The 27,302-nt window shown below is 39.3% G+C and overlaps 1 protein-coding gene across 1 annotated transcript in view; it reads right to left on the bottom strand.

The window, feature by feature from the left end:
- LOC124157017 (ATPase family protein 2 homolog) overlaps positions 1 to 27,302 on the bottom strand; it is a 119,528-nt gene that overhangs the window by 58,376 nt on the left and 33,850 nt on the right. The window contains exons 3-5 of the mRNA XM_046531481.1: positions 26,344 to 26,838; positions 16,821 to 17,010; positions 1,875 to 2,355 (exon numbers count right to left, since the gene is read on the bottom strand). Coding sequence (XP_046387437.1) covers positions 1,875 to 2,355; positions 16,821 to 17,010; positions 26,344 to 26,838 — 1,166 coding nt within the window. The remainder of the gene's footprint in view (positions 1 to 1,874; positions 2,356 to 16,820; positions 17,011 to 26,343; positions 26,839 to 27,302) is intronic.

The raw sequence follows: 27,302 nt of genomic DNA, 5'->3' as shown, positions 1-27,302 counted from the left end.
CTTCTTTGTAACTACCTCTGGTTTTTCCCCTTCCCACCTTCACCCTTCCCGTCACTTTCCTCTCCCCTTCCCCTCCAATCACCCGACCACAGAGTATATATACCGGCAAATTCTTATGTGTATCATTAGTCTTGAAAATGGTACAGTGTAACCGAAACTAGTCGGCAATAAAGTGTGTGTTTTTGTAGAAAAGCAAAGTAATTTCCTTCCAACCACTTTATAATATTTATTACATTACACTTACAGTTATAAATTATACGTCAAATGAAAGAGAAACTCAAACAGTTTTGTTTTTTTAGCAACGATGCACATGTGTGTGAAATGTTTCTGCTGCGATCCGCTAGAAAGCGGTAGTAGCAAAGATGGCGGCTAGTGAACAGAAAGTGTTTTGTGTTTTACAGTTTGCAAAGACTGAATCTGTAGTTACTGTGCAACGTGTGTCGCACAGTAACCCCAGATCTGCACATTATGAGTGTTTACATGTCTACTGAGGTGAAAAGTCGATTCATCACTGAAGACAACATGATCCAGAAAATCATGATTGTCATGAAACAACATTTCCATTGTGAAGTTGGCAGGTAATCCATGGTCTGTAGGCTTTAGAGTCTGTAATAATTGTAAACGGTAAGGACGTAGTTGTAAGCATTTCCTTAAAACTTTCCAAGCAGTCGACACAGGAGTTTCTAATTCACAACTATCCTTCCGGACTGATTTCTTTGGGCTACGAGTGAACGACTCTCTCACTCGCTCAACAGTCTCTAACTCTGTTAACTCTTGGTCGTCCCGTTCTCTTCCCTTAACAAAGGCAGCCTGTATCTACAAACTGATGATACCATCTACAGATGTTATTGCCACTTAGAGGATAGAAACAGAATTGAATGCGGAACGCACATGGCACAGATTCAGTCTTTGCAAACTGTGAAACACAATACACTTTCTGTTCACTAGTCGCCATTTTTGTCTACTACCGCTTTCTAGAGGATTGCGGTGGAAACATTTCACACACATGTGCATTGTTGCTAAAAAACAAAACTGTTTGAGTTGCTCTTTCATTTGACATATAATTTATAACTGTAAGTGTAATGAATTAAATATTATGAAGCTTTAAAACCCCAATATTCATTTATAAACACCCTGTATATTCATGGATAAATTAAAAAATTTATACAGTCAGTGGAGAGTGAGAAGACCAAGAGAAATTAAACCAAAGACTCTTCACAGTTCATAAAAGCAATGATTTCTCCAAAACAGCATCACTAGAGATATTCAAACTGCATATTTATAATATACAAATAAATTCAAAGGTATGGAAAGAAAAGAAGGATATGCCATGATTCACTGATCTAGAGCATGTTACAGATGCTCCAAAAATCCGCCCATCACACAAGAAATTTGACTATGCATTAGCTTAAGCCTTTACTCTTTGTCACCTAGCCATAACAGAAATAAAAGTATTGCACTCCATAAGGTTCATTACTTATGCTTGATGGACACGACCCGTGTATCATAACAATAGTTTCATACTCAGCTGATGACTATGTAACTTTTCCATGAAAAACACATCTGGAATTGATTGCACGCTAAAGATTCTATGAAGGCTACTTGGATTTCCCACTCCCTGTTTTCTGATGACTTAAGAGAAGCGAGTTGCTTCCCATCTTGAGCCTTGAACATAGGAACCAACTCGGCTTATGAAATGTCAGCAATCAACCCATGGAAAACTAGAGTAGCCTTCTTGGATGCTTTACGCTAAGAATACACAAGAGCACACCTCGCCAAGGTAAGACACTTTCCCAGCCTCACTTTCAAGGCGTTCTCTATTATTTTTAACATCATACATAATAGGCATTGATGTCAATGTTAAGAGCACTCACATTGGGAACCTCCACCATGACCTCCCGCATGGCACTTGGCTTCACTTGTGCACACGCCTCATCCCAGTCCACCTGACTCACTGAGGCCTCTCCTCTGCGCACAGCTGCAGCCAGAGCACGACCACACACCCCAACCAGGTCAGCACCCACATGGCCATGCGTGCATTGCGCCACCCTCTCCAGGGAGCCAGGCTCAATTCCCACGCCACGCCATGCTCCCACCAAGCAGCGCAGGATGTCCAGCCGCTGCAAAGCATCCGGCACCCGCAACTCCAGCTCCAGCTCCAAGCGCCCAGGGCGCCTGAGGCGCACATCGAGTGCAGCAGGGCGGGACGTGGCTGCCACGACGACCACACCGGCACCCGAGAGAGAGTCCAGCTGAGCAAGAAGCGTGGCAGCCACTCTCTGCTCATGCAGCGCTCGGCTGCGCTCAGCTGGACAGAGGGCGTCCACCTCATCCAGGAAGAGAAGTGATGGGGCCCTGAAATATATGCACACTAAGGATATATTAAATGGGAAAGAAGTCTTCTGCCTTACAGGCAAGAATGGTCAAAGGACTTTTTCGATAGGTAGGCCATAGCCACAAGATAAACACCACACTCTCACATTGCTTGGATCAACAACAGGGAACATGCATGAGATTTGTTCCACATGTTACCAGTCTCATCAAATAAACAATTTTCTCATGAGCCCAAAAATATGAGCCAAAACTCTCCCACTACTCAACAAGCATCATTAAATGCTCATGAAAAGTTATGGCATATCGCTTGAAGTCACATGACTTGAAACGCCTTCTGACATCATCACACAGTACTTCATTCGTTCACATTGCTTGGTTGAAAGAGATCAAAGTAATTATCTAGTCATCTTCAAGCTTTGTAGAAGTTCTTTTAAGGATTAATTTACTTAAGAAGGATTTAAGGAGGCATAATACGATTTGTTTACCTTTGATCGACTCGCTTGTAGCGGCTGATTTCCTGAAAAAAATTGATTGCTTCGTCAATGCATGGAGTAGAAGCAAGCATGAAAATAATTATGTGATTAGTAAACATTATTTTACATATGTTTTTAAATATTTATTAATAGCCCAGTAAGATTTAATAAGGCCATCACTGGCTGAAAATTTAACTTGTGTATTTATTTAGAAACCTATGCTATCATGAGGAACTTGGATGATTTTCTCTAATTGGCCAGAGTTGAGAGCCAAATGATTGCTAAAAAATGATGAAAAAATTAGTTGATAGATACAAAAATAAGTTTCACGTGCAACTCACGCACTATATTTACCAGTTTGTTTTTTTTTTTAGCAGAGACCCAAGGCAAAAACAAGTCCAAATGTTTGGTTTTTCGTTGACATGCAACGAAAGTTGTGGGCATAACAATAGCAAATAATAATAATAATAGATTTATTGGTCGTTAAGTAAATAGTTTACACTTGACCTCATCAGTTCACTGTACATACATATAATTACAATTTGCAACTTAAACATAAATACATACATATTGAGTTTACCTTGCCTAAATACTAGAGATGTGCGAATAGTATCCGCGGATACTAGAAATCCTCGAATAGTAGAAACTATTCGATATTCGAGATCTCGAATAGTTATGCCAAAGGTACGGTCTCGAATACCTCGAATACTTTGAATTTCGCGTCATACACTATCGCTCGCACGTCGTTGGTAGTTGACTCGGAAAAATGAGGAGAACTCTGGTCGTTTAGTGCGTGCAGCGCCGTTTTAGGCAAGCTGACGAACTACATCAAATTCGCGGGTTAGAGCGGTGAATAGAGTTCAACGTGGGGAACCGAAATTGATCGGGTGAAAAAATCCGAAAATCCCAGGTGTCCCCCATCAGGAGAACCTCAGTGCCGTGGGATAGCAACATTGGCGCACTTCCCACGATCCGTTATCCCCCTCCATTCAGCATTCACCCCACCCAATCTGACGATTTCCTCTTCTCCGAAATCAAACAAAAGGTCCCAAATTGTGCAGGGATTGTATTACGAAGACCTTAGCTTCGAAAAAATATCAAGTTACCGGAAAATAATAGAATCGCGTTTCACCCTAGGAGATGAAACTACCATAGGGAGAAACTCAGTGCCCTGGGATAGTGACATTGGCGCATTTCCCACGATCTGCTATCCCCCTCCATTCAGCGTTCGGCCCACCCCCACCGACGATTCCTCTTCTCCGAAATCAAGCAAAAGGTCCCGGCTCGCGCAGGGATCGTATTACGAAGACCTCAGCTTCGAAAAAAATATCAAGTTACACGAGAACAATAAAATGCCCCCCCTCTACTCAACCACTGGCCTTTTTCTGCTTACCTGCTTCGAAGTTTCCCATTTCCGGAGGTCAACTGCTGCATGAGTCATCTACTAGCCCAAAAGTTGTCTAACAATGACTTTCAGCAATTGATAGTACAGTTTTAGTGGATTGAAATATTAGTAATATGCGCGTAATTTAAGAAAGAATAAGACCAAACACGACGTATTTCTGACTTTATTTTTAGCATTTTACGCAGGAAAATAAATGCCGGAAAGACGAAGAAATACGACGGAGGCTTAGCATTTTGGCGTAATGCTCAAATAGGGTGCTTTCCTATTATTTTTTTATTGCCTAAATCGAATTATTAATACTCCTGGTGTACATATTTAACGCTTTTAGAATTTTATAAGGCGATATATATTTTTCGCGATTAAATTAAAAGTAAAAATTTTCAAGCGCGCGAAAACGCGACGGGTAAGTATGAAAAGTTAGCCGGGAAAAACTACGCGTGACGTCATTCTGCTTCCCGCTGCCGCGAGTGAGGTGACCTTGGGGCGAGGCTCTGAGCGCTGATACGACGTAGGGTGCTAGCAGGAAGCTGAGTATCATGCTAGCTGGTAGCGCTTGGCTTAAATAAGGATAATTAATACCTTTTCAAACGAAGAAAACTTTCCGACCTTAGCCAGTTTCAATTGGTGATTATTAAGACATGTTTCCCTGAGCTCTGCGCCTCGTGCATGCAATGGTAACCTCAGATGATGTAAAACTCCTATCCTCTCGTGTAGAAACTAGGTCCCTGTGACGTCACGTGGAGTGGCATCGCATGGGCGTCAACCTGGCCTTTTTCAAATGAGGATGAAATTGACCATTGCCATTCGTCTAAACCGGTATTTCTAAAACGAAATAATTTGTATATTATGAATACAGTAATGGCGGGTAACGAATCGCAATCAATGCCTTTCGTTTTCTTTGATGAAGGAAACTACCCTATTGTTTACATAAAATTAAAATATTCCATTAATCAGCTAAGTTCCTGTTTGAATCCTTTAAAGGAAATCACAATTACTCACTAAAATCTTGGGTTTCCTGCTGCATAGGCGACCTAGCCAAACATTTCCACATTCATCGTTTAGTATTCGAGGTATTCGAATATTCGAGCAATGATTTGATATTCGAATTCGATATTCGAGTTCGAGAAATCTGCTATTCGACCCATCCCTACTAAATACTGATATCTCTCGTATATTCCTTCCATCAACTAATTTCTTCTCTTACTTTTGTCCTTAGTGACACATGCAAAAACCTTTCCAGGCAAGGAAATAGAGGTACTTTAGCAAAGACACCAAACACAATTGATATGGTTTTCGCAAGTTTTTCTATTGAATATCCATGCTGCTTTGAAGCATACTAATAATAATAATAATACTTATCAGTTATCATTCTTAGAGATCACATGTATAGGTGACAGTAGAAGTCGTCAAAAAAAATAAGTAATAATAGTTACAATAAATGAAGCATAGGGATAGTTACAATTTTTAGTAGCTGATGGGCAAAAATTTCTCAGAGCTCAACATGAAATCGTTCAGGCTATAGTCGTTGTTGTACAGTAAATACTTCTTCAGAGCATTCCTAAATGGTGCAGGTGGAAGAGATTTTATATTATGAGATAATTTGTTGTGCATTTTTAATAGGGAGAATAACGGTCCTTTTTGGCAGAAAGTGCTAGGGTAGTCTTTGAAGTGAACATCATTAGTGGTTCTGGTTACATTATTATGAAGGGAACTATTTTTTGGAAAGTATTCTGGGATATTTTTAACAAAGGAGGCACAATTAAGAATCAACAAACATGCAACTAATGTCAGGGGCTGTGAAGCGGGGCTGGACGACGCGGGAAAGGAAGTCAAAATTCACTCCACAGTCAATTGGAGTTAAATTGTAACAAATACATAAGCGCGTAAGAATTCAATAACTGTAAAACATCATCTGGACCTCGTGACAGGTTTGGCGAAGTTTTAAAATGGGAAAAAATGTCCACCGTGTGTGTGCAGCATCAAGCATCCATCATTGAGACTTGTTCCGTAGAATCTCTGTGCGGCTGCACGATACTTAACCCACTACACTACCGGAATGGTTGTACCCTGATGCAGTCTCAATGCCCAATATATCGGCTGCATCCACACATGTTCGATGAGAGTTAACTCTATTATAGGTGAGTTATGGGTGAAGCATACTTCGGAGAATAAGGGGAAGAATTCGTGGCTGGATTTTCTGCGTGTTCTTAAAATGTTAAGGATATGATTATTTACCCGGTATAAGGGGTATAAAGCTTTTAAATTTCCCATTTGTATGAGAGCATTACAAGGGCAAAATTTTGGAAGACAAGTAGTTCCTGAACTGGTTCCTTTCAGACGCCAATGAGGTTTGCGTTAATTTTTTTCCACCACTGCACAGTCATGGGAATGTTAGAATTTTCCGATCATTATAAAGAGATAAGCCAGGTGATTGCATGGAAACTCTGGCCATGACTTGAACTGCACGCTTCTGCACAGAAAAAACTTTGTGGCAGCAGCTAGCATTACCCCAAAAGATGATGCCATAAGTTAGGTGAGGATACATTTTGGCATAATATTTCATCTTCAGAATATCAATGGTAGTTACTTCCGCCAGCTTTTATATAATAGATATGCCAGTGGAGAGTTCACTCATTATATAGCCAATATGTGATGACCAGTCAAGGAGTGCTACTGAAGAAGATCGGGGAGGAGGTTAGGGTCCCAAAGGAGGATCTTGAGTTATCTTTAGTCACTTTCCAAGAGGCCTTTATTTATATGTTTGAAATTTTTATTAACGTATCAATTTTAATCCTCTTGTTCATTGTTTGCTATAAATTTAAGGTCTTTCCTGGCTACTTTGTAATTGAGAATCAACTCATTTTTACTGCTTTTTATCAAGGAGTAGAGGTTGCGTACATTAGCAGCACTATTAAGAACATTCTCAGAATACACCTTTTCCTTTAGGGGAAGGATTCTGCTTTTTTTCGTATTCAGTGGAAAGGCAGTGTTGAAATGGATAAGGAAAATGTTAAGAAAGGCACTTATAAACAAATGATATAAGTGTGTAAAGTTGACCACAACAATCCTTCTTAGCAACCAATTTTGTCTGTTAGTCAACACAGTTGGATTAGTTAACTTATATTCATACAAGTCTTCCCAAATAATCCCCTTTCTTTGTTTCAACAAGGTCTTGGCAACCCAACATAAGTATTCACAATCTGCAGCTGACATTAAAATGGCAATTATCTTCACCAAATTTGCATTTGAGCCCTCTACCAATTTTTGTGCCGTGAAATCACGTGCGGTTGCTCTGATAGCAAATTGCGTTTTCAAGCAGTCAATGAAGAGTAATTATTCAAGATTGATTATTATCTCAGTAAAATCCATTATCCATCTACAAAAGGTAGAGATCATCTTATACTGGTACTGAAAAAAATTGTACTTAATCCCAAATATTAATCTTCCTTGGAAACAAATAATTATGATGAATAAAAAAGTTCCAGAAAACAAATAGTTCCAGAAAACAAATAGTTCCAGAAAAGTGCATGTTGTCGTCTCCTCATGGTAATAAAGTAGAAATTTTTATAAACTTGCGGATGAAACAAAGTGTCTTTCATCAATAATATGAAGCCGTTCCACCACGTACATGCTTCAAATTTTTATTTTCTTTGTTACTGAGTTCCACAAATAAGCAACTGCATTTAGGTGGATATAAAAAATGCTACGTTATAGTCATTGAGCTACGTTTAAGTTCTCCTCGTGTACTGTGCTCAATAGCATCAATTGTGGTTCTTTCTTCAGAAGGAAATAATTCAGTATCCAAGCAACATGATATAATAAGCTTCCATCCTATGCTATATCATGGTGACTCACTCATTACCGCTCGTAAATTGGACGTACGGTTAGTCCTCTTCCTATGCACATTCAGTTTACGAACTTTCAGAGACACAAACATAAAAAAAATTCAAGTGTGCCCAAAATTTTGAGTTTGGCACCTTTTCAAATTGGCCAATGCGACGCGGTGTGGTGTAAAGAAACTCACACTTTGGGCACTATCTGAACAAAGTATCACTGAATCTGACGTGAAATAAGGAACTGTTCAGCATTTTGCCTGTTCTTCTTTCCCATACTGCGATTTTTTCAGCTCTGGCTGCCTCGCATGCTCAGTTAGATTAGTTTGTCACAATCCTGAGTTAACACTCACGATTACCGATGCAGTGTAGCATTCCCCTAGATAACTGCACTCCTTGATGCCTTGCACAGGTTTATCAACTTACGAGCGAGGTCTTCGAACGCATCTTGTTTGTATATCAAGGACTTACTGTATTTGGGAAGATAGCAACCTCTAAATTTATTTTGACACAGTCCTGGATTTTTGATTTGACTATATCCATTCAGAATGGTAAACACATGTTTAGTATTTATCGCAAACCAACATGCACTGGTCATGTGATCCATGCAAATTCAAAACATCCTCCTAGTCAGAAGCTAGCAGCCTTCCGCAATATGGTCCACAGAGCTATTGTCATTCCCCTAACAAATGAGGAATAGTATAAGGAATTAGCCATCATTAAAGCTATAGCTACAGCTAATGGTTTCACGGCTGCTATGATAGACAATATGGTAGCGAAGAAGAAAAAAGAAATTTCCCTTAGGCAGATCTATTCTTTGGAACCTGGGGAAGCTCAACGCTGGCGAAAAATAAATTATATTGGTAGTGCTTCCCTAAGAGTAGGTAAATTTCTTAATCACCTTGGCATCAAACCAGCCTTCCACAATAGAAAAAACCTAAAATATTTGCTGGCCAGTGTAAAAGTGGATATCAGGGACCAAAGTGGAATTTAGAGGCTAAAGTGTGGGGATTGTATGGCGTCATACATTGGACAGACGGGGAGAAGTCTGAAGGTCAGAGCAGAAGAGCATAAGAGGGACTTTGAAAACAGGGAAGGAAAATCCCAGTTCACGGATCCTAGAAGATGGACACCGGGCTGACTTCATTCCAGAAATGCTGCAACGGGTTAATAAGGGGAAAAAAAATGGACATTTGGAAACAGTTGTACATCGTTTCTGCCATTAGTAGGAAAGATGTTATTACTAATGACCATGTTTTTTCCTTCCATTCTCCGATCCTTGACCTCCCTCAGCTAAAGGGGGAAAAAACCCTCCGAGCACCTAAAAACAGTCACCATCCCCCCCCCCCTCCCCTACCTCACCCCAGACCAACAGTCAGTTTAAAATTCCCAAATTCTTCTCCGAAATCAAACATAAGGTCCCAGCTCGTGCAGGGATCGTATTACAAAGACCTTAGCTTCGAAAAAATATGAAGTTACCGGAAAATAATAGAATCGCGTTTCACCCTTCCCTCTTTATCCCTCACTGACCATTTTCCCGCATCCATCTTTTGATAAAAATAAGACGAGGTGTTTGCCATGTGTCCTTTGTGGCTAATAACGACAGGCACTTATTTTGAATCTTCCTCAGGCGATGAAACCACCATAGTGAGAAACTCCGTGCCGTGGGATAGTGACATTGGCGCATTTCCCACAATCCGCTATCCCCCTCCATTCAGCATTCGCCCCACCCCCTCCGACGATTTCCTCTTCTCCGAAATCAAGCAAAAGGTCCCGGCTCGCGCAGGGATCGTATTACGAAGACCTCAGCTTCGAAAAAAATATCAAGTTACACGAGAACAATAAAATGCCCCCCCTCTACTCAACCACTGGCCTTTTTCTGCTTACCTGCTTCGAAGTTTCCCATTTCCGGAGGTCAACTGCTGCATGAGTCATCTACTAGCCCAAAAGTTGTCTAACAATGACTTTCAGCAATTGATAGTACAGTTTTAGTGGATTGAAATATTAGTAATATGCGCGTAATTTAAGAAAGAATAAGACCAAACACGACGTATTTCTGACTTTATTTTTAGCATTTTACGCAGGAAAATAAATGCCGGAAAGACGAAGAAATACGACGGAGGCTTAGCATTTTGGCGTAATGCTCAAATAGGGTGCTTTCCTATTATTTTTTTATTGCCTAAATCGAATTATTAATACTCCTGGTGTACATATTTAACGCTTTTAGAATTTTATAAGGCGATATATATTTTTCGCGATTAAATTAAAAGTAAAAATTTTCAAGCGCGCGAAAACGCGACGGGTAAGTATGAAAAGTTAGCCGGGAAAAACTACGCGTGACGTCATTCTGCTTCCCGCTGCCGCGAGTGAGGTGACCTTGGGGCGAGGCTCTGAGCGCTGATACGACGTAGGGTGCTAGCAGGAAGCTGAGTATCATGCTAGCTGGTAGCGCTTGGCTTAAATAAGGATAATTAATACCTTTTCAAACGAAGAAAACTTTCCGACCTTAGCCAGTTTCAATTGGTGATTATTAAGACATGTTTCCCTGAGCTCTGCGCCTCGTGCATGCAATGGTAACCTCAGATGATGTAAAACTCCTATCCTCTCGTGTAGAAACTAGGTCCCTGTGACGTCACGTGGAGTGGCATCGCATGGGCGTCAACCTGGCCTTTTTCAAATGAGGATGAAATTGACCATTGCCATTCGTCTAAACCGGTATTTCTAAAACGAAATAATTTGTATATTATGTATACAGTAATGGCGGGTAACGAATCGCAATCAATGCCTTTCGTTTTCTTTGATGAAGGAAACTACCCTATTGTTTACATAAAATTAAAATATTCCATTAATCAGCTAAGTTCCTGTTTGAATCCTTTAAAGGAAATCACAATTACTCACTAAAATCTTGGGTTTCCTGCTGCATAGGCGACCTAGCCAAACATTTCCACATTCATCGTTTAGTATTCGAGGTATTCGAATATTCGAGCAATGATTTGATATTCGAATTCGATATTCGAATTCGAGAAATCTACTATTCGACCCATCCCTAGATTAAATGAACATCAGATTCCTCAGAAAAAGTAACTGGTTAGGAAACGTTGGGGCCACCCAAAAATTGACAAAATTGACAGCGTTGAAACGTGTCATACCAATAAGAAAATGAAATTTTTTTTTTTGGTATGACACGTTTCAACGCTGAGCCATCATTTTCAAGTACATAATTGTAATCAAGTAATGATGCCTCAGCGTTGAAACGTGCCACATCAATAAAAAATTTTCAGTGAAAAGTAACTAAGGCTGTTTACTTTTCATTTCAACATGGACTTTCACTAACAAGGAGACATCGCCAAAGTGATGTTCGGGATCTGGATGCGGATGTTGTTATCTGAAACTATATAGGTCAGGTGGAAAAAGTGTCACGGCTTTCTTCCACATAGGGCCGGGTTCGAGAGATATTCGCATGTAAAGATTTTGCACAGCATGACATCCCTTGAGTAAGTGCTCCCTCTCAACTATGGCCGTGGCGGTGCGCTCTAGGGTGTTAGTCCCCTAATCTACAGTTGGTATCCCGCGTTTGAGTCCCAGTGTCGGCAATATTTTCTCTCTTCTAATTTTTGAAATCACTGTTGCATTTTATCCCCATTCGTTTCATTTAGTTACTTTGCGATTTTTTAAATTTAATATTAATTTATGGATTTTAAACGAAACTCCGAATTTTGCCTTACCACGCAAATTAGAGGACGTATATAATTACTTACATGCAAATTTCCGGGGAATTTGATCATCCTCGCCCTAGTTATTGCTCCCACAGCCTCTTCGTATATTCGTAATCTCAAGTCTTTCTTATCAACGAATAAACACCATTGCCTATCCTCACATTCAGTTAATGACCCTAGCCAGTTTCCCCTTCCACCCATCCAGTACAATAATCCTGCTTTCCAGCAGCCTACTCAAGCCGTTTTCGAGGTCTTCTTTGTATACCTTTCGTACCCACTTTCACACAATTGGGCCTAGGCGCCTCATTCAGGGATTATCGAGCTGTATGTGTGTATGTGTGCTATATAAGTCAGCTGTGGACTGAGGGTTGTTGGGACGGAAGTCTTTGAAGGACGCTAGAAGGCAGGTCATAAGGGAGGCATGTTGAGTGGAAGGACATTCTGTTGTAAAGATCGAGATTTGTTGGGAGGGCAGTGCATGGGCTGTGAAGAAAATCTAATGGAGGGAATGCCAAGTGGAAATGATATTTTGAATAAAAACCTTTGAAGCTGGAAAATACCGGTGCTTCAGAAATGGAAAAAAGGCGTTGAAAGTGGAGGCACACGCGTCAAAAACCGGGGAACGATTCATGAATAGATGTACAATCGGTGAATTGATGCGAGGCAGAGGTGTGCATCGGTACACATGATGAGCACATTACACGGAAATTCACGTGTAAGTAATTATATACATCCTCTAATTCGCGTGGCAAGGCACAATTTGGAGTTTCGTTTAAAATCCATAAATTGATATTAAATTTTAAAAATCGCAAAGTAACTAAATGAAACGAATGGGGATAAAATGCAACAGTGATTTCAAAAATTAGAAGAGAGAAAAAATATTGCTGTCACTGGGACTCGAACCTGGGATACCAACTGTAGATTAGGGGACCCAAGACCGCACCGCCACGGCCAAAGTTGAAAGGAAGCGCTTACTCAAGAGATCTCATGCTGTGCAAAATCTTTACATGTGAATATCTCTCGAACCCGGGCCTATGAATACTTATATGTACTTTTATTAAGCATATTACATAACATGATTGAAGCTTTTGCGGCTCATGATGATTAAAAATAACTCACATACGGGTGTATGCCGCGTGTCATAAAGGAGATAGCCCCGACGTTTCGCGACCGACTTCTGGTCACTTTTTCAAGGGAATAATGTTGGCCAAAAAAAAAAAAAAATAACCAATCCCAACATTATTCCCTTGAAAAAGTGACCAGCATTGACATGCGGCATACACCCGTATGTGAGTTATTTTTAATCATATTACATAACATTTAACACTATGAAAGAAATGGTTTAACTTATATTGGTTCAAGGTATATGAATGGTTCAAATATGTAGTCTTGGTGTTTACAATCGGCAAACAGCAAACCCCCACTACTTCATATGTGTATACTTTGAGAGCCATTCTAGAATTTTTGGATTGTCAAGTTTCTCCACATTAAATAAGGCCTTTAAAAATGCTTCCGTAGTACCAACAACAAGCTCCTCCTTCGCTTTCTTTGACTGAGTGACTGTGTGTTCAAATGATAGCTGTCGTTTTGCGAGTCCCCTTTCTTTTGCAGATTTATGTGTATCGCTACTGATGTGCTTTAACAGCGTGTCACATCTTTCATATTAAAATCTTTTATCGTAAACTTAGCACATTAATACTCTGTCTTTCACATAAAATCCTTCTGAGCTGAATTCACTCGCCATGGTATGAGCGGTATCACTAGCTTTTGGCATTTTAAAATTCCTATCCTTTGTTTGATATTTAAAGCTGGAACTGCGATAAAAAAACAGTCCAACCGCAAAACACAATCTATCACGATGCTGTATCCAGACTGAGTGCTGAGTAGCTACGGCATAACCATAGTACTGTATAACTTACAAATTGGCCTAAATGTTTAATGTCGTGGGTTCTCTTTCACTAACACTCACCCAGGTGTTGAGGGAAGGTAGGACAGCAGCTAGATACAACAAAATCGCTTAGTTTTTATTACAGCTGTTGCTAATCGGTCAGGAAAGGAAGTGAAAGCGGCAAAACATAATCAGATTCAAAGAAACTTGAAAAATTATTTTCCATTTATCGATCCAGAAACATCTAGAATGAGACGCTTTCTCACCTGAAGAATTAGATATTAGATTTGGCCAAAGTCGAAATGATTTTTGTTTGTATTGAAGCTCAGTGGAGAGCCAAATATCTGACGATCCACCTGCAAATAAGGAGAACCCACTCTCCTCCTATCCTTTCTGTTCCTGCGCCGTTGACGGCCACCGTGGTCACGACGGCGTCCATTTCAATCCGGCCCGGCAGAGCGCCGTCTACGGCATGAGATACAGGCAGTGCTACATTGAGGCCGCTTTTTGAAGAAGCGACTTTTCGCCGGCCGCCGTTCACATCACAACGGCATGAAATTTAGGCCACTTTCAATCGAGAAGACTCTCTGCCACCTGTGGGCTGTGCCATGAACGGCGGCCCGGTCCCAGCCATCGGCCATGTTTAAGTCAACGAAATTGTTACATTAGACCCACATTCAAGGTTTTCCTGCTACAAGTTATCCAATAACGCTGTCTAATGTGTCGCGGTGAGTCACCGGAATTACTGCTCAGCATTGACGTGTATCGGGCGCGTGAGCTTGTATTTCCGCTCTTCCGCGGCCGCGTTAAATTTCTTACCGCACATTTTTAATTCGTTATATCTAATTCATCAGGTAAGAAAGCGCCTCATTCTAAATATTTCCGGATTGATACATGGGAATATAAGAGAGAGGCTGTGATAAATTTAACGGCAAATTCTGGCGGAGAAATCACTACAGTGCGCGATATGACGCGGATGCATTATGTGCGAGACCAAACGAGCTAATTGACCTTGGAATCGTAATGAGATAGAGCAAATGAGCGTTGGCAGCGTTAAACAATGAAGGCTTAGTCTTTAATAGATTATGACTCATTAGATGTGATTTTTTCACTATTCCACCTTTTTGCGTTATTTCACGTTATTTCGCAATATCACGTATCGCGAAATTCAGGGACCTCTACCTATATATGTAGTTTCAGATAATAACATCCGCATCCAGATCCCGAACATCACTTTGGCGATGTCTCCTTGTAAGTTCAAGCCGAAATGATTGATTTCAGCACTATGATGCTTTGTAGGAAGAAATTCTAATATCATTGTAGGGAAAATGGTAGCTGACATAAGTGGGTACATGCGCGGCAGCATGTAGCACCCAATTTGCCACACCAACAGGAGAGTGGCAGGGTGTGTTAGAAAGCCAGCTGTTAACAAAAGAAGGAAATTAGGCACGTATTAGAGTGATCTGACTTACGAGTGTCACCAAGAATTTAATAAGGTACCCCACTTTTAGTGGTAAAAATAGATTACTCTATCCATTTAGCAAGATATGTCTCTAATTTTATCATTTCAGTTTCACTTAAAAAACATAATGATGTTCTAAGATGATGGTCTCTGCGCAGCTCTGAAAGAAATCCGTTGCTCAAGCAATCTAAGCCTATCAAGTAACCTCTGAGGTTAAACATAAATTTTGAATTGATAATAGAGTAGAAAGTCAATAATCCGGAACACTCTGGACCAGACGCATTCCAGATTAACATTTCTGGTGAAGAGATCAGTTAACAAGATGTAGGCAATGATTTTTTTTACAAACCATGCTCATGAGTTAAGTGTCAAGTAACGAGAAAAACCCTATCAAATGTATAAAATTTATGATTACGTGATTTAAAAAGATTCATAACATTTGAAAAAAGTTCTTCATTCATAAATCAGGACGGTAGATAAGTCATGAGAGAGAGAGGGTAATCCTGATGAGACTGGCAGTAAAGGGAAAAAAAAGCACAAAATTTTTACAACGCAACTAGAACATCACTTACTGGAAATTATCAAAGTCTTCGATCAGAGACAATCCCACCTCGAAAATGCTTTTGTAAATAATAACCGATAGAGACTTTAAATTATTATATTTAACATTTGTAGTCACAGCTAATCTCATAAATGCGGAGAACATGAGTATTTTTGAAAAACTACTATGCATTAAATTGACGAATAATCTTCAAATAGTTCACATGACTAATATGGAGGGATGCCCTTGAGGCAGCAGGCTTCGTGGCGGGGGTCACCCACCCAATGGCCAACACAAGAGCATGATGAGGGGAGGCCTTCTGATATAAAGACTACGTACTGCACGGCTCCCACGATTGAAGCAACTGGCTATTTCACTTCTGGGTTTTCAAAAAAAAAACTAACTTCTGATCAGAAAAAAGTGCTTTTACCTTGGAAAATGGCATCTGAAGAAACTTGTTTTAAAATAAATGTTTATTCTCACTGCTGCAAATGAGTGCATTTCCATAAAATGGGTCAATTGAATTCCTCTTTGTGATGGTTGGATGAAAAATGAAATACAATGCAAAGCATGCAATTACATGCAATGAATGAAAAAGGAGGCTATCGCATTTCAAGGAGGAAAATAAACAATTATCATTCCTATGCCACATATTTTTTATAGAGCTGCAAATCTCCTCAGATAGATTTTAAGTCATTTTGGGCATGTGGTGTGCACAATGTCACTTCAACCCATTTCCATTCCTCTCGCAGTTAAGTCCGCAAAGTTTGAGGCATGGGCATCATGCATTGATGCCGTGAATTCTGCTGTGCCACATCTGCGTATCCTAAGTCACGTAATGAAATATTTTGCAGAAGAAAATGGCAAATGAGTCAACTAGCTCTCATGTTATTTGCATGAAGATAGCCATCCATGCTCTGAGACAGCAACTAAACCACTTAGATAGCCAAATTTTCGGCAATGCAACTTTAAAATATAGAAATTTTGAAAAACCTTCAGTTGCCTAGATCACTCTGCTGTTGAGATTTCCAGATTATCGATCTTCAACTGCATGTGAATCATAAGACCATATATTTACTGGATGTATGATGGTAGGGTGGCAGAAAGTTTACTCCCACCCTACCTTCCCCCAACCCTGTCGATTGTTTACAAATGGACAGCCCCTCACCTTTCACGGGCAGCAGCAAAGAGAGCTCGAAGTCTCGCCTCTGACTCCCCTAAGTACTTGCTGTACATCTCAGAGCCCAGGACCTCCACCAGGGCAGCGCCACTGTCTGATGCCAAGGCTCTCACCAGCAGCGTCTTGCCTGAGCCAGGAGGACCAATCAGCAGACAGCCGTGCGTGCCACCAAGTGCCCCTGCCAAATAAATCACGACAACATATCACACACATGCCCATCACGGCGGATCGATTCTTTTCAAATCCATATGGCCCAATGAAATAAAGTTGTGGTACTGATCAATAATATAAGGCCTAAAAAATTTGAGACCTCTAAGTCAACTCCTGACCCATGCTAAAATGCCATTTATGGGGGAAGGGTCAAATATCAAAAATTTTAATATCTTATGGTCATTTACAATAGATGATACCAAGTTACAGCGCTTCAGATCAAATATTTCATGCATTTTGACATATCTGCTGCCATTAATCCACAATATGACAAATTTGAATGTGCCTGCGAAGAAAATATACCGAAGCCCTTTCAGCTCGGCGGACAGTAGAGCGACAGGCCACTAGCGCCCCCTCCCTCCTCGCCTCGAGGTCAACAGTATTCCTATCCAAGTGTCTACTTTCAAACAAAAAAGGTTTCATCTCCTTTCTTGTCATCACTTATGGGACGTCTCCTTTAGCTAAGGAATTGTTCATCTAAGTAAGGAATCGCTGAATGAAAGTGCAAATGGCAACGGACGATATGAGGCACATGAGATGTGCAGCTGACAAGTGGTGACCGCTTGGCAGGAGTAGGTGAGCTTTCAATTTATCTATGAAGGGGCTAAAGCCGTGTATTTTCAGTTGCAAGTAAATGCCGCTTGAGGTAACAAAGTAAACAATGATATCACTCAATTGATGATGTTTTCCTCCTCGAGAGCTTCTGCGGCCCAAGAACAGCAGCAGCAGCAGCAAGCTGACAGAAGCCATTGCTCGCTTGTTTTTGAAACACAGCATTCACTTTGTTTACCAACACTTGGAGTGCACTTAATTGAAATATAATGGACATAATTCAGAATATTCATGTCAACTGAACAAAAATGCCCCTAATTTCTATTTATAATGTACTGGATGAAAAAATAGCAATTATTGTGCGATAAAACGTCTGAAAACATGAAATATTTCATTTGCTAACTTTGTGTGATTTACCGATGATATCTTGAATAATGTCTCATGAGGCTCCACTGATGAATACGTAATTATTCCTGGAAAATGCAATGCAAAGACCTATTATTAGAATTACGGTTTCCATGCATGGATGGAAATGTGTTACATTACTGTCGGCATCAAAATGATGTGCCGCTGCAGTTTGCAAATTTATATCTGGACTTCAGTGCATGCATATAATTATGAATAATGCATCATTTTAAATAAAATTTTATTCTCAATTCTAATCTTTTTTTGTTTTATGAAAATTTCAAAAATCAAGACACGCAAGTGAAATAAATGACTCCACGCACCAAAAAAATTAGCCGTTTTGTCAACTTCATGAAATTTGTAACTAAACCTAGGGAAAACTTCTATGTTTACAACATTCATCTTCCACAATAAGTTGCAAACATTAATGTAGATTAAAGAAATGACTTTTGCATATTTTGTTGTAAAATAACAAAACTTTTTAAACATTATCTAGTCCTACAGTTTACCCCGAAAGAAAAAATAAATTTGATAGAAACTCTACTAAATTTATTTGCTATTTTTCTATGATCCATAATTTGGGGCACCGAATTTTCACGAACCGCGAAATCTAATGTGAAATTTACAAGGTTGCACGAAATGGGGAAGTTGGATGAAATTTTTTTCATTGAAGTATAACATGATTCTTATAGCAATTTTCACCAGGAATCCAATTTCACCAATCAAACTTCTTGTAAACCATTCATTTTATCATTAAAATTCATTTAAAAGAGAGAAATCCTTCTCCAGATGTGAAGTTAGCTCTGATTGTTGGTGATGTCATTCCTCCCTACGGTGTTTTCGTTTTGCATGCACGGCCATAGAATGAAGCAGCCGTTGAGTAAGTGAATATGTACATATTTTTTAAATCCGTGTTTCCTCTGAGAAAATTTATGAAATTATTTAGTCAAGCCAAATATTTTTCATCCATTTTCTGTATTTGTAGAAAAAGAATATATGCGAAATGTAAGACGGTTTCGTGAAAGGCTGTCGCGATAATCTCACAAAGGTGGATTCCATAATGATGGCTTTATATTTTAAAAGTAACCCGGACTTTCTGGCTGCAGAATTTAGAGAATAAAAGGCTTCGCATAAAGGTTTTCTAGTTTATTTTGTCATTACTGTACCAGCTTTTACGAATACAGAAGTAGCTACTTGGCCTCTTTTTTAAATTTCTGCATTTCTATTGATGCATCTAGTTAGTGCAAATATAGTTTATATGGTACGAGTTATGATGTGCATAATGTGTACAGAAAAATTACCTTAAATCTGTGCACAGAAGGTATTTCACAACTTACTGAATCGAAAAGCTGATATCATAATGAAAGCAAAAAATCATATCGTAAAACTGTAAGCAGTTTTATAGTATGTTCTGTGTGCAGTCTGAAAGGTGTGCAAGTTTTGAGAAGTAATGTTTTTTGGAGCTGCTTTTTAACATGACTTTTAATGTTAGCAATAAAAATTCTGTAAGATACCTACAAAAAAATTAAGTTATTTCGCAAAATTATGACAAAATGCAAGCATTCACATTAAATAGTATTAGGTGCGCAACTGAGTTCTCGCTGTTTTTTTTAATGAAAAATACAAAATTATTTTGAAAAAATGGTTTTAAATTAATCATTCTAAGTATTTTCCGTCACTACCTGCAAATTTTTCCCATCATTGTGGCAGAGCTCGAATATCGTTACGGAAGAAGTGTTTGTCTACATGGGCACCCTCAGCATGGATCTTCCTATTTGCTTAGTTAGCTCAACTTCATCTTTAGCACTCTTTACATTCTTGGAAACACTTGGTGGTTTAATTGACTCTCAAAACAGCCTTTTGGAATTCGCTCAAGAAATCCAGTGTATGGTAATGACACTATCTTATGCCCGGCCACCATAACCCCTCGAAATGAAATTTTCTTAAGAAAAATCATATGATTCATTTTATTTTTTTGATTGAGTTAAGATAGAAATATTTAATCAGTTAACATTCCATTAATTTTACAGTATTGTGAAAAACTGATTCCTTTGAAAAAATTACCTTTGAAAAACAATATTTTTAGTTTTCATTACTATCAGCAGTATAATGCACTAATTGCTGTAAAACAACGGATTTAGATTTTCCTTCGAATTTCACTTTTTTTTCGGTTAATTTTAGCATTAAATCTATCACAGCATAATAAACTAAGGGCAGTTGAATGAAATGAAATTTTCTTAAGAAAAATCATATGATTCATTTTATTTTTTTGATTGAGTTAAGATAGAAATATTTAATCAGTTAACATTCCATTAATTTTACAGTATTGTGAAAAACTGATTCCTTTGAAAAAATTACCTTTGAAAAACAATATTTTTAGTTTTCATTACTATCAGCAGTATAATGCACTAATTGCTGTAAAACAACGGATTTAGATTTTCCTTCGAATTTCACTTTCTTTTCGGTTAATTTTAGCATTAAATCTATCACAGCATAATAAACTAAGGGCAGTTTGATATCACATATACAGTAAACTCTTGATTTTACGAAGTCAGTGGGACCGGAAAATTGGCACTTCGTAAAATCGAGTTTCGTAAATTCAAACCTTTTTCATAAGTCACGAAAAAAATCTTCGCTTTTGTTTCTTCCGCCGTTTTTTGTCTTTAGTGGTCTTATTTAAATGTTTTCGGTGGTTATTCTAGGTATAATTCATAGAAAAGGCTTTTTGCTATCGATTTATGATGTGAATAATCGTTAAATAATTATACCACCATAAAATTCCCATTTCTTGTTCATACTTCAACATCAACGATCGCTAAAGAAATTCCCGACCAGTTTAGAAAACGTAATCAAATAATGAATTGCAATGTTTATTATAAGAATTAACAGTAATAAATTTGTGGTTAGGAGCCAATAGCTACTATTAAGTATGCAAAAGATAGATATTTGTTTCTGACACCCACGGAATTTTAGCGGCAGCCGGCCTAACCGCCACTTATGTCGCCCTCTATCGCTCAGTGACGAGAAAAAAAGAAAAACAAGGGTCTTAGCCCGTTTCCAAAATAACCTTCGTAAGTTAATATTTCGAGTTACTTCGTATTTTCAGCAGAATGTGCTCTATTTTCACTGAGATTCAATTACGATCATAAATAACGTAGGATGTGATTATCTTCTGGCGAATATTTGAAGTAAATTCTGTTTGAGTTCTCCGTCCGACTACTGTGTTCCATCATCTTCGCAGACGTTGCCATAAAAGACTTAATTCTTCATCAGGACTGTATTCTTCATACCGGGTGTGAGGTGACCTGTTCATATAGTATGTTTCTCTCCTTTTATGCCGACAGGAGCAAGGTTCCAACCGGAAAACGACAGGAGAAACATCTTACAGTATCGGAGAAATATAGATGGAAACGTTATTATCCACATTGATTGTTTTCCTACAAGAGACGTTTTATCATTTCTAAACGTGGTTAAGTATTGGTTCGCTAGCGTGAATTCCCAAAAATGACACGCAAAAACCTGTACATTCAACTCATTTACTTTTCGTGTCCCTTTCTCCTCCGTATTGAAAGTTATGCAAAGAATCATTTACATAGAGAAAAGATTTTCTTAGCTTTAGCACTAAAAATAGTCGCACAATATTCGTAAATAAATATAGTGAGGAAAGAGCAAAGAAAATAATTTCAATTGAAACGTCAGCAGAGAAGAAGAGAGACAATTATAAGCGCGGCACCATTTTCCCGATAGTGGAAGATACTTCTTCCGCCTCTCTCCGGTTAATAACTTCCCCCCGTTGCAGGTAAAGATGAACCATGCCCTTCTCCACAATCGGGGAACTTTCCCAGTGGGTGGGGTGAATAAGAGTGGGATGGGGATTGCCTGAGGAAAGAAGTGTGGTCAGCACAAGGACTGGTGAAGGGGGCAGCACAAAGAAGGGTGGGGAAATGGCCTTCAGCTCTGCCTCAGTCTACTTTTGGGGGCCGTATTTTTTTGCGACGCACACAAGCTCAGTCTCCTTAGGGAGGGAGTGAATGGGAAATGCTGGGGAAGGAGGGGTTTGGGATGCGTAAGGTGGGTGTCAGCAAGATCAGCCAAAGGCGGCAGGAGGGAAGGGACGGCTTTGGAAAGACAGAACCCCAGCATGGGAGAACGGGGAAGCGCGTGAGAAGAAAGTTCATGGTTAGACTTGGAAGTGCGTCTTCATTACGAGAAGCCTGAAATATAAATTGGCGGTAAATAGAGCCCAGTACTTAAGATATTTAAGTTGTTCATTCACTAAGGCCAATATATACACGAAAAGATATTATGGCGCGGATTGCATGTATCAACCTCCATTTCGGGATGTTATTAATTTCTGTTCCCATTTATAAAAGTAGCAAATAGATTTGAAAGAATGATAATCATGAATAAAAATATCTAAATCGATATCCAAACGCACATGAGCAAAATAGATGAATGTATACATACCGATCCATCGCAAGTAATACCGCTCAAGCTTCTTCCGGTATTGGACTTTAAAATCCTGGATAATGCCTTGGTCCAAGGGCTGGGACTTGCTAGTCGAGTTCGGGGGTAAAAAGAGGACTCGAACATTATCCAATTTTAGATCTTCCACGTATTTATGAACGGTGGCATTATCCATTATTAAAACAATTTTGCTGTTCTCTCCAGCAATTTTTCTCTGTAGACGTATAACCGTTTGCTGGAAAATTTCTCGGGTCATCCAGCTGTTTTTATTTGCATGGTAAAAAACGGGGAGGGCTTCCAATTTTACATGTATTAAGCACCATGGCCTTTCAAATTTCCCAATGACAACGGGCTTATTTTGTCCGTGCCTGTTTGGTTGACGCACAGCCCCCCAGTAACACGCACTTTACTCTTTTTCCCCCCATGGCACCTTTGCCCTTTGAAACCCAGGGTTGCGTCAGGTAATGCATTAAAAAATAGCCCAGTTTCAGGGGCCAGCGAGGGTGAGCTCGTCGAGGAAAGGGTCCCGAATTAGGGACCCTTCGAAGTGCTTCGGCGAAAAGTAGTCAAGTAGTCTTCGAAGTACGTTCACAGCAGTGCAAAGGGTTAATTAGAGGTGTACGAAATACTCCGGGCGACCTTCCTGACATGTTAAACTACGAATTATTGCCGATGCTATGTTTACGAACAGGCACGTAAATAGGGGCATAATGTCAGCCGCGATATTTTAACTGAACTCCTACTCCCCCTAAATTCCCACAGTGAGGTTTTTGGCGACCCATTTCTCTCCAAAGTTGCATTATCATTTACGATTTCGCACTTTTGATGGACCAAAGTTGGAAGCGCTGATTTTTTAGCTACTTACGCCGGCGTAACTAGTTTTGTTGACAAATTTTTCGCCGTAGTTCGTATTAACAAATGCCATTTGTTCCTAGGGACCGAGCCGAGGTTCGTAAATTCAAAAAATTTCGTAAAATCGAAACTTCGTATAATCGAATAGCGCCATGTATTTAGCATAGGCTTTTCACCGGGACCGCAATATCACTTCGTATAATCGAAAACTTCGTAAAATCCTGCTTCGTAAAATCAAGAGTTTACTGTAATTGCAGTAAAAAAACTGATCTACACAACAGAAAATGCATTGCATGTCACTCACTGGAGTGAGTCGTGTTCTATTTTTTTTTACTCTGACCAGGTTAAACTTTGCTATATTGGATTACCTGGTTTTTTAATTTCTATTTCTAAACAATCTAAACATTATCTATATAATAATATAATCTCAATTTCTAAACAATAATTGAAACTTCATGCGAATAGCCAGCTGGAAAGAGATTTGGCAATTTAAGCAACATCTTATTTTTGTCAACCCAACAAACTAGGTTTTTCAAAAAACTAGCCACCGGAATAATGGAAGCAGGAAATATCGTACTGCTGTCGAGGGCGAGATATTGAGATCTCCTGGGCTAAAATATGGAAGGATTCCTTGCGGCTAATTTTTCTTAGCATAACCATTACAGGTAACCCAGTCTTTCCTGATAGCAAATTGACAATAAAATAATTTTCACAATCTACCCTTGAATACAATGCTGGCTTTTTTGCATCAAAAACAAAGTATACTTGGCACTTTGGCTACATATCTCCCTGTCTGATTTCATGTCAGAGCTGCAGCTGCTGCCGCCAAAGTGGGAATCACCTATCATACACTTCTTCAGTAGTTGAATTACAACTCTCACTAGCTGCAATATTATCTAGCTTTTCCAGGCAGAAGAATTTCATGTGAGACGTAGCAGCATTGGATTTTTTTAGCAAACACGGTTTTTTACTGAACACCACCAGTTTTTGTTTCTGGCTTCAATTGGCAGGACTTTTCCTGACTTCGACTTTCCACCACTTCCTCCTGTGGCACTAAGTCAGTTGATTGGAGGAGGTAGTGATAATATACCAATAGTTTCTTACAAATTGTACACTCCTAGGTAGTAAATATGGTTTTGAGGGAGTTCAGATAGGAATACTATGCATGTGAATCAATTGATTTTGGAGAGACTCTATGTACCCTTTATGTATTCTTATCATGATTAATCATTGATACTTTAAAAATACAATAATTATAAGACATCGGATACTACGAGAGCCATTTTTTTCAACCTCCGATGGATCGTTGTCAGCAAAACACCATGCAAGCGACAGGTGGGTACTGCACAAATGCATGTCCTCCACTCCACGCGCTCAAGTCATTTCTCAATATTATTCTGTTGTAATTTCTTAAGTTAAAGTGATTAAACCCCTTTGTTTTCGTCGACAGATCATTCTTCCTCTTCCTCGCCTTAACCCACTTCTTTCTTCTCACTTCATTATTCGACATACCGACGAATATTTTATTAGAATATCGTGATGTATTTGAAAACATAAGCATCACGCGATATTTATAATTCGCCATTATAAACAGCACTTCATATAGGTAAACACAGTGTCTTCCTGGCATAGGTATACCGCTACAATCTCCAAACCCCACGGCTCAGACGTTAGCAACTCCGTTTGGGGAGAAATGACATTAAACCTCTTGGATCCACTACTTTCGTTTGCACCCCCCACTTATCCACTGTGACCTCTCATATCTTGGATACTACCGCTAGAATTAGTTAGTAAGATATTCTTTCCCAGAGGTTTACTACATTTTGACAAAGTTTTCAAAAAATGTGAAGCACTTTTTCTGCGAATTTGGGGTGATATCTTCCACCATTGCTGGTAAAATATACCTTGACACTTTAAGTTTTCTTATAAAACCAGTAACAATAACCGATCTCATAAAGTCGGTGCTTTGGAATTGGCTCGGAACTGTTGCAAGGTTTTGTATTTGGCACCAAAAGCCAAAATGGTCTGTAGCATATTCAAGGCCACAAAGTGAAAAAAAGGCCATATATTACTTATTATTAAGGAGATATAAGATAAGGAGAACCAATGTATGCCATGTGCATGCACTGTGTCGTGAAGTTATCGCGAGGAAGTGCTAAATCCACCTCACCACAAATGAAGCATTTTCGGATGAAACACAAGTCGGAATGCGATCAGAAAGAGACAAAATTCGGGGGAAACGTGCGTGAGGAAAATTTGAATTCAGTCAATGGCAGTGGGGTAGCCATGAATTTTGTTAGGGGGGTCCAAAACCTAAGGGGGGGGGGGGTATTTTTTAACAACAGGGTACAAAGTAGAGGATTTCAAACTAATTTTTACACCCTTCATAATCGAAAAAAAACTTCATTTCTCAAAGAAATCTATTGTAAATTCATGATTTTTCAATATTTTGTTTCCTTTTATAAAGGAAAGTAATTGTGTTTTTATATTTTGGGGGGTCTGGACCCCCCAGACTTCCCCCTCTCCCTACGCCACTGGTCAGTGATTTATCCGAAGATTTTTCCTATTTTTATTTCCAAACCCAAGCGTAACAGTTTAGGTCCTTTAAAAAACAACTTGAAAGCCTATAAAAATGATTTTATATTTATGACAATATAAAAATGTGTATGAAAATCTAAGAGGCATACCTTTGATTGTATATACCCGGAATAAACTTGAATAATTACTTCGTTTAAAAGTAGGAATTTGAAATGCATTTGGATCCGAAAATATCCGATCCGAAAGATCCCGCTCCGAATATCAAGGATCCGATCCGATTCCAGATGCGACCCATTCTAACCCAACAAGCCTCAGACTTAGCGAGTTCAATGCTAGCTCCAAATTTGCCTTTTAATGAATCACTTCTACTCGACTACAAAGCATTCCAGTGGCAGCTGCCATTGCATGCATTAATAGCTTTTTGGGGTATTATGTCTACACTTCTAAATTATTCAATCTGATCAATGTATAAAGGCTCAATAATTACCTAAATTGAAAAACTTGGGATTCCAAACAATATCCGCAAATTCTTTCAGCTTCTGAATGGTGCCCTCTAGCCCACCAACAGAAGCTAGGCTCAGGCTGTTAACATGTTTCACAGTTTCATCGACAACCTTAAACTGGGTGCCAGCATTCACAATGAAGCAGGGTGCACTCACTCCGGCACCATCCTCACAAATGTGTACGTTGGCCAATCTGTGTGCCACATCATTGCCTCCTCCAGCTGCAGGCTGCTGCTGCTGCTGAGTCGACACAATGTCACATGCTTGAAAATAATGCCTCTGGCCATAGTGACGAACACACAGCTTATTCCCATTCAACAGCACTTTCCCCAACAATGTCTTTGAGAGAGAAGAGAGAACAGTACTGCTCACATGATCCCCTAAAGGACGCACAAAAACAATGTCAGCTGGTACTGGCAATGCAGTGAGTCTCTCGACAGACAACCTGGTGCCCACCTCCACCTCAAGAAACTGGAGTCCTAAAACAACAATATGACAGAAAACATCTCATCAATTAGATTTCTTGCACAAAGACACTATAATAATACGTCAGTCTAATACACGTTTGCACAATGTTGGACTCTGTATAAAGAACTTTAGTAATAAAAATTTGAACCACACCACTCCTTCAAACCAACCCCAGCTCAGCCTCCCAGAAAGGGAGGCTATTCATAAAGAGAAGTTGGTAACATTAATTGGCGTAGAATTGGTGCTTCATTTTGACTTTTGGGGGATTTCATCTCAAATAAAGCAGAGGGGTGTCAGGTGACCACCACCGATTTCTCTGAAAGCTATATACATGAAAGCAGTATCCTTATGATGAATAATGATCACTTTATCTCAGATCAGAACTAAACCGTTATTAAGTTATTATCCTTTGAACATTGCTGAGTCAGGCCTCGGAGTAAAAAATGAAAACTCACATAAAAGCTGATTATGTACT

Source organism: Ischnura elegans, chromosome 4, assembly GCF_921293095.1.
Source record: "Ischnura elegans chromosome 4, ioIscEleg1.1, whole genome shotgun sequence".
NCBI classification, from domain to species: domain Eukaryota; kingdom Metazoa; phylum Arthropoda; class Insecta; order Odonata; family Coenagrionidae; genus Ischnura; species Ischnura elegans.
The sequence above is the reverse complement of the archived record's forward strand: the minus strand, read 5'-3'. Positions and strand labels throughout refer to the sequence as shown.